Source organism: Copadichromis virginalis, linkage group LG5, assembly GCF_057382275.1.
Source record: "Copadichromis virginalis isolate Kocher_CV1m ecotype Utaka linkage group LG5, C_Virginalis_male_GT1.1, whole genome shotgun sequence".
In the NCBI taxonomy this organism is placed as follows: Eukaryota; Metazoa; Chordata; class Actinopteri; order Cichliformes; family Cichlidae; genus Copadichromis; species Copadichromis virginalis.
Window position 1 is genome coordinate 5389949 of NC_140622.1, and position 15666 is coordinate 5405614.

The 15666-nt window shown below is 40.8% G+C and overlaps 1 protein-coding gene across 3 annotated transcripts in view; it reads right to left on the reverse strand.

The window, feature by feature from the left end:
• Positions 1–10156, reverse strand: part of lhfpl4a (LHFPL tetraspan subfamily member 4a) — a 31515-nt gene extending 21359 nt beyond the window's left edge. For all 3 annotated transcript variants that reach the window (XM_085455613.1, XM_085455612.1, XM_085455614.1), the window contains exon 1: positions 9048–10156. In XM_085455613.1, the coding sequence (XP_085311739.1) occupies positions 9048–9453 (406 nt within the window). In that variant the 5' untranslated portion in view covers positions 9454–10156. The remainder of the gene's footprint in view (positions 1–9047) is intronic.
• Positions 10157–15666: the final 5510 nt, after the last annotated feature.

Consider the following 15666-nt stretch of genomic DNA (forward strand, 5'->3'; position numbering starts at 1 on the left):
GTGTGCAGGCAGAGTAGAGCAGCTCACTCGCATATCGTTGTTTCCTGGAGCAAAGACCAGATTAGGATCAGCAGTCAGTCTCTCAGGTTGCTTCAGAAAACAAACAGTGAGGACTCAGTAAAGTAAAATTTCTCATGCAATTTCAAACAAGATTTTGCATCATATGTTTTTGGTTCTTTTGCACTTGCAACTTAGTTGGCTTCAGTAACCATACAAGCTATTTATGGACATTGAGGCTGTATCATTTTGTTTGACTAGAATGTCTTTGCTGTTATCACAAGATAATCGTGCAAAATATTTGAATTTATCAAGAAATTTTAAAGATAAAGACCTACTTTATTGCCCCAGGAGGAAATCTGTCTTGTGCAAACACAGATCAAACACACGCAACAATACTCCACGGTCTCTAGTCCATTCATCTATTTTCTTCCGCTTATTTGGAGCTGGGTTGCAGCTGAACAGAAGCATAGGTCTCCCTCTCCCCCTCCTCTAGCTTATCTCCAACGAGGAGAAAGCTTCTCCAAAGGCTTCTCACTTTGAGTTAGTATGATGAGTTGGAGCGTTTGCAGCTCGGAGTAGAGCCACTACTCGTCCACATCCTCCACATCCTCGCTGGGGTTGATAAAGGTTTTCTTTTTAATTATGGGCACAATCAAACCTAGAAACAAATCATTACTAACTAGGCCAAGTTCTGCTAAGAAGGTAGCGCCCAAATCAATAACAACTATCTAGAAAGAGAGATTATTTAGTAATCTGTTCTTTGCATTTTGTCAAAGTAGACTAATTAGAAGCAAACAACTACAGAAAGCTGCAGGCATGGTAACATGATATTTTAGTCTTATCACGTGCTTGCTAGTTGGTGGATTGGGATGAGAAACAGAAAGAAAGTAGTTTTACATGTTAAAAAAAATACTACTACTACTACTAATAATAATAATAACTATTTATAAAGCACTTTCAAACAAAGTGCTGAATGGCTATTTGAAGATAGAAAAGATGAATGAATAAAAACAATAAAAACTGATGAAACAAAAAGGAATAGCAATAACAACTAGTTAAAACTTTAGGCATAGAATTAAGACACATAGGACAGGGTGAACAAGTAGGTCTTTAACTTAGGTTTAAAACCCTCCAAAGATGGGGCATGAAAAGAAAAAGCATGCTGCACAGTAGTCTTTCTTTCTGGCTTTAGGACGTTTTAGAAGGCCAGAGTCCTGAGATCGGAGAGCACGGGATGGAACACAGAGGTGCAAAACCTCTGTGTTCCATCCTGTGCTCTCCGATCTCAGGACAGAGAGATACGAAGGTGCCAAATCATTTAAAGCCTTGTAGGTGAGCAGCAGGACCTTAAAATCTGCTTGAATCTGACAAGGTAGCCAATGAAGAGAGTTCAGTACTGGGGTAATGTGCTCAAATTTCTTAGTTTTGGTTAAAATGCGAGCAGCTGGATTTTGCACTATCTGTAAACCTCTAAAACTTTTCTGTGGTTAACTCAGAAAGAAGAGCGTTACAATAATCAATGCGTGAAGAGACAAATGCATGGACAAGAACCTCTGCAGCTCGTCTGATTTTAGCTATGTTCCTGAGGAGATAAAAGGCAGTCCTTCATGACTTCAAGGAGAGCACTGCATCAAACCACACATCCCTGCAATTTATGACATAGTCATCAATTTTCATGGAGAAATTTTGGGACAAGTACTGAAATTTTTTTGGTCCAATGTCTTATCAGCATTAAGAAGCAGTAAAATTATCAGATAGCCAGCCTCTAACTGCAGATAGACAAGCTTCTAATTTAGACACGTCAGCACAGTTTTCTATGGTTAAAGGAACATATAGCTGCAGGTCATTGTAAGAGTGAAAGGTTACATTAAAAGAACGTAGAAGAGGCAGCAGATAGAGAGAAAACAGCAATGGGCCAAGTACAGAGCCCTGAGGGACCCCATGCCTCACAGCACAGGTCTCAGAGAGATCATTTTTAAAACTAACAGTCTGAGATCTCCCAGACAGGTGTGATCTCAGCCATGATAAAACATTTCCCGTCACTCTGTTAAAATGTTCTAGCCTAGCCAATAAAATACAGTGATCCACAGTGTCAATCGCAGCAGTAATAAAACTAAGGTGCGATCATTGTCTGCATTTACCAACAGATCATTTACAACGTTGGTTAAAGCTGTTCCTGTGGTGTTGTTGGGTCTCAAAGCAGGCTGAAATGGCTCAAACAGATTGTTTGTTGACAGATGGTCGGTGAGCTGCTTAAAAATAACTTTTTCAAAGACCTTAGACAAAAAAGATAGATGTGAGATAGGTCTATAGTTTGCAACTTTGTCAACATCCAGTCCAGGCTTTTTTAATATCAGTACTAACGCAGCTGATTTCAAACAGGAAGGGAAAACTCAGGGATGTTTCTGCGGTTCACCTCAGTAACCACAGAGAGGGTGTGATTATTGCTTACAAAATGTTTTTACTGGACAAATACATGCAGTTCAGAGTTTCCTGCTCCCATGGCCAGTATAATAAAAAACAAACAAACAAAAAAAAACTCCTTCCAGCCTCGCACCTACTAAATACATGGGGAGAGACTAATTAGCAAATCCATGCCAAGTGTGCACTCTCCCCAACGGACACCACAACCTTCTTGCCCAACCGCTCCCTCCTAACACCAAGCCACAAACCATACCCCCTCATCCCTACATTTGTAGCACAAATGCAATTTCTTTCTTTTTTAATAGTCCAAAGAGTCCTTCATGACCGCATCTGTCGGCCTATGTATCATCAATAGGGGGCTCATCTCAAGCCACACTTCATCACTGTCTTGCTGTCCTCATGTATGTATTCATCTTTTTCAGATTGTACCATCTGCATAAGACATGGTCAGAGAAAATGACGTATTACTGTAATCACATTGTATTTATCTGTAACCATAATGTAACATGATGGATATTTATTATTTGGGTTACATAACTGCTTTAGTTTGCTGGTGTGTGGGAGTAAAAATATAACCAAAATTTGTCATTAGTGGGAGCACTATGGGCAGCAGACAGGACTTTAACAGTGTTAAACTGTGAAAAAAGGAATAATATAATGCGTCAGTCAAATATTTGTAAAGAAGACTAAAGCAGGAAACATCATCATTGTCAGTAACTGTGGTATCATAACTGAAACTGCTGCAGTAATTTTAGCTCACGCTTCCGTCTTTGACCCGTTTGATTGACTAAGGCTACGTTCACACTGCAGGTCTTAATGCTCAATTCAGATTTTTTGATCAAATCCGATTTTTTTGTCTGCTCGTTCACACTACAAATAAAATGTGACAGCAAACGCGCTCTAGTGTGAACCCTCAAAGCGGCCCGCATGCGCAAAAGAAGACGTCACACACAACGCGCTCTGTTTAGACCCAGAGCAAACAATATTGTTTGACTGATGGCCCTTAATATAAAGACTTCGGACTTCACGTTTCCCAATTTTTGCTTTAAGTTATTTTGTTATTTCCATAATAATGTAAATAACCTAATAATTATCCTTATTGCTGTTTTAGAGGAGCGGTGCTTCAAAGGATAGCTGCAGATTTCTGTCAGAGTCGGCAGATTATACAGTACAAATAAAATGTTCACGTTTCTCCAGCTTTGTCTTCCCAGCAGTTTCACCGGATGGCCAGGAAGCGTTCGCGATGTCTTCTCGGGCGCTTCTCCGGAGCTGATAATTGGCGTCTGTCTTGTGTCAGTGACGTAAAAAGACGGATTTAATGCGACTTGAACGTTCAAACAGCAGTCGCTTTCTGAAACATCGGATATGTATCGGATTCAGTACCACATACGAAAGTGACCCAGATCGGATTTGAAAATATCGGATTTGTGCCGTTCACACTGTCATACCATGATCGGATATGGGTCGCATAGGGTCAAAAAATCGTATTTGATGCGCTTTCGCCTGCAGTGTGAACGTAGCCTAACTGATGACTGACTGCTCCATTGCTCCAATAGCAAACGAGTTCCACAGACCAGTGTTTAATATCTTGTCCTTCGTAGGCCAACTATAGCTACACCCCACAATCACCACACAGATACTGATCGAGATGCCAGCATTCAAGTTGTGACCATTAGCACTTAATGTTAAAATGCAGTGATAACTCATTTTTTATTGTGATAATACAGGAATTTATCATGTGTCTTCTAAAAAAGGTACTCAGCATTTTCACCAACACTAATGCACTGAGCACCAAGAGAGCTGAGTGCATTAAATGGTTTGTATTTGTATAGCGCTTTACTTGGTCCTAAGGACCCCAAAGCTCTTTACACTACACACAATCATCCACCCATTCACACACTGGTGATGGCAAGCTACATTGTAGCCACAGCCACCCTGGGGCGCACTGAGAGGCGAGGCTGCCGGACACTGGCGCCACCGGGCCCTCTGACCACCACCAGTAGGCAACGGGTGAAGTGTCTCGCTCAAGGACACAACGACCGAGACTGTCGGAGCCGGGGCTCGACCGGGGCAACCTTCCGATTACAAGGCGAACTGCCAACTCTTGAGCCACGATCGCCCCATTAGTGCACTTACACATTTTCACTGGCTTCCAGTCAGTCCTAGAGCAGTTTTTGAGTGCTGCTGTTAGTTTATGAATAACTTAATGGCTCAGGGCCAAAATATATTTATGATGTACATAAATAACAGTCAATTAGCCCTCAAGGAAGCAGTCCGATGGTAATGCTTGGTAATGCTTCCAGGAAACGGCATTTTTCTGAATATACAGGAACTTCTTTTGTGATCTAGAACGCTCTTTTACCATTTGTAGATTGTAGTAAAACTCTCTGAATACATACAGGACCAAAGCAACTCCTGTTTTACCTACTGATGGAAAGATTGTCATGGTCCAATGTCCTAGAGTCAGAGTTTTGAAGTTTATATTCTTTTTACTGGATGTTCAATTTGGTTCCTACCTTGTTTGTTGTGTATATTTCATATTCCTTTGTATCTTGTGGCTTTAAGTTCTTCGTTATGTACATTTGTATTCCAGTTAAGGCCTCCACCCTTGTGTCTTTAAGTTTAAATGCATTAGAGTCTTGTCACTGTGTGGAGTAAAATTAGTTTCAGCTGTTTCTTGTTATCCCGGTGTTTCCCTTATTGGACCTTTACATTGATAGTTTTTTCATCACCCTAAAACAAATGATTTGCTTTCAATCTGGCTCTTTGCCTTTGGGTCCTCGCACTTGCTACACCCGACAACTTATGACAGGTCTCCCCATCTCCTCTTTGTTGGTGTGGTCTTTTTGTGCTGTGAAGCATTTTGAGCAGGACCAGCCTCTCTGGGCTGCCACAGCTCTGCACTGTCCACAGCCAACTAAAGCCCTATTGCAGAGCTGCACCGCAGAGCTAATTAAACCATTATCTGCACGCTGCCCCAGAGTCTTCGGCTCAACTCCAGTCCCATCAGGATATCACAGACACAGGAATATGCCCTTCATTTTCTGAAAGCAAGAGGAAAGAAACTTCTTCCACTAATAAAGGTTAGAGGAGATGGAACAAACAACGATGAGTTTGAATGCTTTGTAAAATGCAAATAAATAAAATGCAATGAATTTATATTTTGGTCATACTAAAACATGGAGAATATATGTCAAAAAAGATAAAATGCAATAGATTTTTTTTTTAATTTGATGGAAGCAACAGGTCTCAAAAAAAGTGTTTTATTTTTTACTTCATCAGCCACAAACTTGTTTTCACTTAGTGAAAGGTTTGAATTTCAGGCAGGCCAGTTCAGCATTGTCTTGCTGAAATATGAAGGCCTTGTGTGGCTCGAAAACCTCTATATACAAATTATATAAAATTCAAATTTGTCTGACTACAGAGTCGTTTTCCTACTTTTCCTCCGTTTATTTTAAACACTGTGGGCCGGAGGCGATGGTAGCATTCCTGGATGTTTTGTTCACGTATGGCTTCTTCTTGCATGATAGAGCTTTAACCTGCATTTGTGGATGAAATGCTGAGCTGTGTTCACATACAATTGTCAGAATCATGCCTGTTGTTTACAATTTCATACTGAACATTATTCTCAAATTGTACCACAATTTGTTTATGCATTTCTCTTTTTTTGCAGAACCTTTGCTCGTGTACTTGTGAGAAACACTGCCTCTCTAAAATGCTTTTTAAATAAAACAATTATCTGCAATATCTTCCTCCAGCTGTACCCGTTTTACACACTTTTGTTGTCCCGTCCCAAGTTTTTTGAGACCTTTTGCTACCATTAAATTCAAAACAAGGTAATGTTTTTCTTAAAATGATAAAATAATTAACTTATTAAATAGAAGACCTTCTGTGTCAGGAAAAAATTGGGGTTTATGACTTGATTATTTGCAAATCACTGCATTCTGTTGTTATTTTACTAAATATCCCAGTGTAACATCCAGCTCTTGTAGTAATGACACATTTAGTCAGATTGGGGTACTGGTGATGATTTGGGTTCCCTGGTGTGATGTTGTCCCCGTTTTCTTTGTGGTTAACTTTAAGGAATTAATGAAGAAAAGCAATGTGCCGAAGTCCATGTAAGTCAAAAGAGAAAATGAGGTCAGACTAAGTCATTAACTTAAAGAAAAGTCGTAATAAATTAAAAAGAAGAATAAACCAAACTCACCTTATCTGCCGCTCCATGAGTGAGAGTGTGCAGTCCTTATGTAATGTGTGCCAACTTGGCACAAGGAGCAAAGAAACTTAGGAACCAATCAGCAATGAAAAAAAAGATGAGGAAATGAGGTGGTGAAGTGTGGGTGGGGGCTACAAGGCAACAGGGCTGACTGCTGCATCAACACAAATACAGTGACTATTGACAAAGATGAGTATGTCCTTTACCACGGTGGACCTTTAGTATATGTTGCAGTTAATAAGTTATCATGAGCAGGATATATCATTTCTTATGGCTAAGCAAGCTCTTCAAAGTCACACTGTTTAAACGGCACCAACATCTTTGAAGCTGTGTGAATATTTCGTTTCCAAGAAGAAACTGTTTCCATAGTTTTATCCTGCTTTTTTGTGGATCCAGGTAGTGCTGGAAAACAGTCTATGCTTACAAAAGGTCCCAAGTCCATTGCAATATGTAGCCCTGGCTCCAGCTCCCAAATAGGATGAATAACTGAGCCAGCAATATCTCCTCCCAGTTAATGTCAGTGCTTCCAGACCAATTCACAAACATACTCTTCCCCAAACACACACACCACACTAGACTCCATGTTTTCATAAAAAACACACACATGCATAGAAATTCAGACTTTTAAAAACTAAGGTGAGGAGTTCTGAAATAATGATGCAATCATGCAACAAGAGTATCAACAAAAGCCAAACCTTCAACACAACTATCACCGCTATCAACACTCACTGAATTTTTAAACCCATTTGAGAGCAGTTTCAGGTGCATCACGTCTAGTTAGTGTTTTTTTTATGATTAGGAATCTTCTAGGGGATTCTTGATGTTACTGAGCATGTGGGACACACTTGTAGACGCCACCTGAAGTGACACAATCTGTTCAACAATCTGTGATGGGAGAGCCTTTTAAAGCTCACACAAAGAGTTGTAACCGAGATAGCAAACACCTCTGGGTCTAATCTGGCTCCTTTTGGAAGTTGACACTTGGTTATAGTTTAGTGAATGTTGAATGGGCCAAGTATGGCTAAATAGTCATGAGCAAGGCTCAAGAGAGATTATTGTTGTCTGGGCCACATTTGGCTAAAATGCCACAACACACCCAGCATCTGGTGGGCATGAGAGGAAGTCAATCAGCCAACGTCAATGGCCAAAGCCAAATGTGGCCCATAACAAACTGCAGATCAAATTTAGGCCAGACTTGGTATCAAGTGTTTCACATACAGCAATGCTGTGACTCAACAAAGCACCACTCCAAGCCAGATCATAGGCTGTATATAAATGTCATACTTTCCATTTGGAGCCTCAGCGCTCGAGTATTGGCCACTATCATGTTTTTTTGTTTGGGACCAGAATTGAACATATTTGGATGAAGGAGTGGGGTTCTAACTTTATCATATAAAGCTAGGATCTTTAAACAGCTGATACTTCTAGAATTTTATTCACAAAACCTGAAGCACAAACTTCTAGGATGATCTGAACCACACACCATTAATTAATTAATTAATTAATAAAGCATATATCAATCAGAGCAGCCATGACCTTAACTCCAGTATTTAAATAGTTGAAAATTATTAGGAAATTAGGAAAGTGAATATTATCCATCGAGTCCTAAACTGTGCTTTTAAAACCAGGCTGTAAAAATGCTTTTTAAAGCATTTTTAAAAATAGGAGTCAATACGCACTCAATCGCTTTTGGAGGCAGCTTCAAGTGCCAATTAGAAGAACTGTAGTTTTTGGCTCTCTGTTTCATTTTCCAATCCTGGAGGTCACAGAAAAAAAATGATCAGCCACTGACAAAACTGAAAAGCTTCATCAGCTTAATGTGAAGAAGAAAAAACACTTTGCACTGCACTCAGCACTGATGGGAAAGACTCCGTGTAACCCTCTCAAGTCAGCTGTATGTTTGTTCTGGTTTTGTATATATATATGAATGAATGAATGTAGTGAAGATATATTATTGAAATGCATGATTTGTAGATCACACATAATGTTGGCTAATATTGTAGATATAACCAACATAGAAGCTGTGATCTTTGATTCAATGCTGCTGAAGGCATTTCATTATCATAATTCCATATAATTACACTGACACATTATTTTAACGAGCCTTATGTAAAACAGGATGATAGGGTTCTTGAGGAAAGACCCAATAATAGCCAAAGGCTAAGATGAAGAAATTATTTTAACTCTGAAGGGATGATCTCTATTCTATGTCACCTCCTCCAAGCGTTCATTCTGCTGCACTCATTCTGTTGAGGACCTGGTGACACTTTTTGACAACGACACAAAGGGTGGGTAACACAGGAGGACCCCGTTCTCCTCAAGCTGCCCCTACCCCACGCCAAAAAGCCTGGGAAGACTCAAATTCCCCCTCTACCTCAAAACACACCAAAGTGTCTTCCATCCATACCGCATAGCAGCTGCATCCAGGCGCAGATCTTGTAGACCGTGGCAGTGTTGCAGAAGAAGAAGAGGGCGAAGCAGCCGATGCAGGTGATGATGAGCACCATGGACATCAGCACGAAGAATGAGGCCGCCTTAAAGGCTCCTGACGGGATGGAGCCGAATTCGTAGAAGCTGCCCTGGCACGAGAATTCCCGGTTGGAGTTCCCGTTACCCACGCAGTAGTGGAACAAACCGAAGTAGCCGGCTTGAGGTGTGTTGACGCTGTCGCCAATCCAATAAGGCTGGAAGAACACCACCACGTTAATGATGGCCAAGCAGATGGTGAATATGGCCCACAGGACCCCGATGGCCCTGGAGTTGCGCATATAGTTGTCATGGTAGATTTTGGAGGCTTCTTGCGAAGGCAGCATTTTTCTTTCCCACCCCCCAAACCCTCCTCACCCACCGTACACAACAGCGCGCCAACCTGCTATTTCTTCTTTTCTCGAACTAACTTCTTAATCCGCAAGTACAAAGGATGAAAATAAATGTCTATTCTATTGAAAATCTCGGGAACAATTGTGCCCGCATACAGTGGCTGTTCCCTTCTGCATCCAGATCCTGCTTTTTTCCTTTCTTTTTTGTTTTAGTCTCACATCCACACGCCCCACTCCTCCTTCCGTTTTCCTTAGCTCTGATCAGTCACTCAGTCAGCGGTGAAACGTGATTCGGCTAACGGGAAAAGGCTCCCCTCTTCTCCGCTTTTCTCAGTGTGTAGAGAGCGGACGGCCGAGCTCACAGAGCGAAACGCTTCGGCCACGGATGCGCATCATTTCAGCGCTTCTCGGGCTTCTCGTATCCGCTCTGCTGCGCATCCAGACCAGGATGTTCGAGCAAAAATAACACAATTAAACGAAAACAAAAACGCTTCAAAACGATGCGTGACAGCAGTAACTTTCACCGAGCTGATGAGGAAGCTTTCTGAACATCAGCAGAGATCCAGAAGAAATACAGAAAGACACTCGTGCAGCTTCTGACATGCTGCACGAAGAAAACTCGCCAGAACACAAAGAAACCCTTACACCCCAAGTGTACGCTGATGGACAAATCAGTGCTCCAACACCGCTGCACACACTGACAACCTCATGACTGTGGTTTTGGATATTCACTTCCTCTCCTCGCTCCCTTGTCTCTCTGCTCTCTCTCTCTCTACAGCCAAAAGCACACACGCATCACTAATCAAATAAGTGCTGACATTAATAAAGGGCACAAGATGTAAACATTTCTTACAGCGAAGAAAGACATTTGCAGCTCTCTGCTGTAACCAGCTCTGCCCAGGAACTTTCCTACAAACAAAGCTAGATTGCCAACCCAGCGGATCGAGGCTCCCGAGAGTGTGATGTTTCTCGTGGTTTCATTCAAAATATCTGAAAATTAACTCCTATATCAATTAACAGAAAATGAAGATCTCCATTAATGTTCAAGACCCGTTTAATCTATTGAAGAAGACTTCCCCTCCTGATAGAAGCAAAAGCAGTCATTTTAAACATGACCACTTATTTTGATAGTTCAAAGGACACATCTAAGCTACCTAAACTGGGTTTAAGGTTTTAATGTTCTTTCCCAGTTTTATCTACTGCACCTACTAGAGGAATGAAATGTAGCCAATATAAAGGTAGTCATCGGTTGTATTTTGGTAGTGGCCATAATAACAGAGCTGGTAGTTTTCATCTTGTGTGAGAGTGATCATTGCAGATCATGGTCCCTGTGGGAACTACTCCAGTACTTATACAGAGATATGACAGCTGTGCGAAATACAGTCACCAAATTTAACAGGTTCATATTTGAACTCAAACTTACGGCTGGCTTAAAAAGGGACTAGTGTGAGTGTCCAAGCTGATAGAACAGAGACAAATAGGCATTTCAAAAAAAGTTTGTTTTCCAATGAAATAAATAAATAAATAAAATTTTAGACCCATGAAACTATTTAGCTAAAAATATGACCAAGAGCCATTTAAAATACATTTAAGTCAGGTGCAGGAAAAATAGAGGGTGATCAGGCCCTTAAGATGCAAAGAAGATAAAGTAAGACATGTGTCGCGCCTGGCGTAGCAGACGTGTGGAATGGAGATAAAGACCCAAGATGCGGACTGCTAAGTAGTGAGTGAGCTTTATTAACAAAAGGTGAAATACAGCACAACAGGAAGGGGGGCGAGGAACAGAACAGAAAATACTCTAAACTGGGAAAACTAAAACTTAACAAAGCCAGAACACGAACGAGGGTACCTTGCAGGGAGAATCACCAGGAAGCCGGAGGCACAAACACAGAATAACGGAGGGGAATAACGCAGACGAACCAGCAACTATACTAAGACAGAAGACACGACTAAAATACACTCAGAGAACACAGGGAGATTACACACAGGTGGGGAACACAGCTGGGAGTGATTAACGTGACGAGACAAGGGAGGCAAACTGAAAACACTCACATAAGACGCAGACCTTCACAATAAAACAGGAAACACATACTCGCAATGACACAACATACAGACTTCACACAGACTGGGGAACACAGAACATAGGAACATAAAACGTGAACAGAGAATGTACAAGAACCCCAAAATAACCAAAACCACAGAATAATAATAACATAAACACAGAGTCGCAGACTCCGGATCCTGACAACATGACTGTTCAAATCCAAGATGCAACAGAGTGGTAAAAACAAATAACTGAATTGCAAAATACAAAATTTACCAACACTGTTACCAAATGTCTTGATGCATGCTCAATCATGGAAATCCCAAAAGTTTTTTTTGTTCATCTGGGAGAAACGTTTCGTCACTCACCCAAGTGAGTGATGTGAGTGACCGTTGACCACTGATCATTGATCAATGGTCTTTGATCAATGGCCATGAGTACCATTCACAGAGAGTTGGGGAATGGCTGCAATCACAGCATTGTAAGATGGTGAAAGATATACTCTTAGGCCCCCTTCTCAATTCAGAGATGGTCTTTCCCTTTTCTTGATTCCCCGCCAGCGTTCCTCCCTCTCCAGGATGTGTACATCCTCATTATTGAAAGACTATTCACACCTACAGGCCAGTGGACAGACATCTAAACGCTACGTCCAGATGAACAGAATCAGCTTTTTGGGAGTGTTACCAAATGGATGTTTGTGGATTCCACCACTGACGCAAAGGTTATGTGGGCATTAATGACCGTCAGAGTTAACTTTCAGCTTGGAGGAGACAGTGATCACAACTGAGTGTTTCAAGGTTTATTTACAAGTGGTAAGAAAAAGAGAGAAGGGCACTACAGGTGAACTCAGGTGGTGTTTGTAGAGAAGGGGCAACTGTTAGACGTGGCTGGACTGATTCAGAGAATTGCAACAGCTGAGAGAGTTGGCAAACTGTGTTCTTACTTGTGGTGCAGATGAACAGAGCTTGAGAGAGGTGCCGGTGGGCAGGTAGAGATCTGAGGTGAGTGGCTGGGAATCAATGGAGAGCAGGCAGGGGCGTTATGTGGCAGGTAGAGCCTTGAATCCACAGGGAGTGTTGGACTGTGAGAGTGATGAAAGTGTATTTCTAGTTGTGAACTCTTGAATCCTTAAGGGAACACAGGTTGATTTTCTAAAGGGTGGGAATCAGACTTCAGGCAAGGAACTGGGAGACTGGGTTACAAGAGAAAGCACAAAAAAACTAACTCTAGACTTGAGAGAGCCAAGTTACCACCACTGTGGACAAACCAACTGTGAGAGAATGGAAGATATACAGCCACAATGTATATATGTACACAGCATGTGTGAAAGTCAAGCCCAGAAAGTGCAGCTTGTACCAAGGGTGGAACATGGACCTGCCCAGCTCTCCACCTTAAAGAATAGAGAAAACACAGATGAACTCAACACCTGGCCAGATGCTGATAGACTGGGAAAAACTGGTATTAATGGTATAACTTAAATTTCTTCATAATATGACTTTAGATAATAAGGTTTGACTAGTTTATTAATTTTATTAAGCAGAACATTAAATAGAGCATAAGGAAAACTGTTGATTAAAACATGGCTCATGCAGTGTATGAAAGTGGGCCGATTACATTTGCCTTCATATCTGCACATCAAGTGGTCATTGCCTGTCTGGCTAAAACTGACTGCTGGATTTGACTTTTACAATCTTCCACATAGATTAATGTCACCACAGTATCATGTCCCCTGAAGAACAAAGCAGTTCTAAGACTAAAGAGACAGATCATGCCAACGTAACTGCCATGAGGATTCAGGTATAAGATAAACTACACAGACTGTGTCAGCTCAGCTGGGTTCAATTCTTAATTCCAGGAATGTCTTTTGAAGTGCATTCTTCATGCTGTCTGTTGCAAGAACTGCTGTTCAGAAACGGGTGCATTCAGTCATGCTCTGAAAAGGCACCCCAACGTCACCCCGTGAAGTATAAATGCCCTGTCCTACTCTGCATACTGTCTGTGTGCAAAAGAACTTGTATACAACGTTTAGTTCCACCACAGGAAACTGTGAAGTCTAAACAATGTCACTTAAATTATGTTCTTTTAGTCAGTGTCATTTGGGTAGAAACAACCTCTGACCATGGTAGGCTAGTGCTTCTTATCTCTGCTGCAGGCTACAAACTCCAAGATACATAAGTCACTATCAGCACAACAAATCCTACTTAATCAATGGAGGATGAGAAACAATCTGGGTAACATAGACTCCAAGATGTGACTAGAACAGAAATGTATGGTATCATTAAAGAAAATATCTCAAAGCACTTTGATCATGTTAGCATTTGGGCTCCTACCATACTTCTTCTTCTTTTTACAGTCTGTACCCTATTTGGATAAGAAAGCCACAGACTAAGTTTTCTGGTAATTCAAGGGGGCTTGACTGTAGGGTTTAAACAAAAATACATTATTTTTAAGCCACGTTATTTGTCAGATGAATATATTTGTGCTCCAAAAGGCACCAATGCAGTTGAGAAGTATAGTTCAATAACTTGAATTAGCAGAGGTGAGGCTGAGCAGGCAGCTACAATCAGTGTGGCAATGCCCCTTTAAGCTTTATCAGTAATAAATGTAGTAAAGGGCAATCTATTGGAATTAACTTGCTTTGGCAGCTAACTCAAGTGGACATTAAAGGACACACACACACACACACACACACACACACACACACACACACACACACACACGTTACAGGGCCTTTCCCTGTCATGTTTTCCCTGTGCCTGCATGGGTGTCCTCCAGTTACTCCATTCCAAAGAAATGCATGTTAGGTTACCTGGTAATTCTAAGTTGACCATCGATTGGCGGTAGATAACGTGCTTGGTGAATAAAACATTGTATGAAAATATAGTTAAAATGTCACTTGCAGCAAAAAATGCTTTAGTCAGTAAGACTAAAAAATTACATTATATTTACAGAGATCATGTAAACAAAGCAAAACAGATTTACATACTCGGTACATCATCAAGCACAGTGCAGCTAAAAAAACGATTTAGAAAAAGACAGCAAAAATCTAAGTGGAGTCAGAAATCTGTCTAAGTTATATGGGCTGAAGTTTATTACTCCACATAGCTAGACACCTGTCTAGTTTGTTATTTGTTATCTATAATGAATGCTCACTGCTGGCAGTGTTTCTGTAGACACGGACCTGCACTAGTCACACTGGAGGGAAAAATCTTTTTCTAAAAATGTTATCCACATCATTCAGGACCTTTTGTTTACTGACAACACCATGTTATGCATCAGGCACTGGAAAATTTGCCAAGGATTTTTTATGTTGTGTACTGGAAGCTTTGAATAAGGGTTAAAATAGACTGCAGTTTCAGATGGAACAAAGTACAAACAGACAGCACATGACCTGCTCGATAATATCAAAATATAAAGCCCTTCAAAATAAAAGCCCCCCCCCCCCCCCTTGTTAACATTGTCCAGTCTATGACAGAGCCAACACACACAACCATTCACTCTCACATCCACACCTACTGCCAGTCACCAGTTAACAGATCATGCACGTCTTTGCAACCTTCTTGTTGTGAGACAAGAGTACTAATCACTGCAACAATATGTGATCCACTTTTTTTAATCAAACAAAAGTGCCAGTTGTATTTTCATTGAAGACCACGTTTCATGTCAATTTGTTGTAATTTGATGCAATAAGTGACCATATTTAAACAAGAAGTGTTCGAATTTATCAGCAAATATCAGCAGAATCTTGTTACGGTAGTAAGTTTAATGCATTCCCCCCCCCCATTTGTTTGTTTCAGCTGAGCCTAATCCCCCAGCTATCACTCCAGATAATATAGTGAATTTGATTAAAATGTTGTAACCAAATAATGAATGATAGATTGAAGCTATATATAAGGGACTTTAGTGCCTATTTTCAGTAACTCTTCCTCTTCTGTAACAGAACCACATTGTGTTACCTCGTAATGTTTGATAATGTCAGCACTGATGAATTTGGAGTGTCAATTAAAGAGGGAACTCTTTAACTGAACTCTTTAAATAAGACTTCATGATTACTGAAGAAAAGGTTGAATGTTTAGTTTCTACTCTAATTAAGCGCTCGCTAATTGAGTTATTGTAGGGACGCAAATAAATGTATTTTCGTTTTCCACCCCTATATTCTGCAC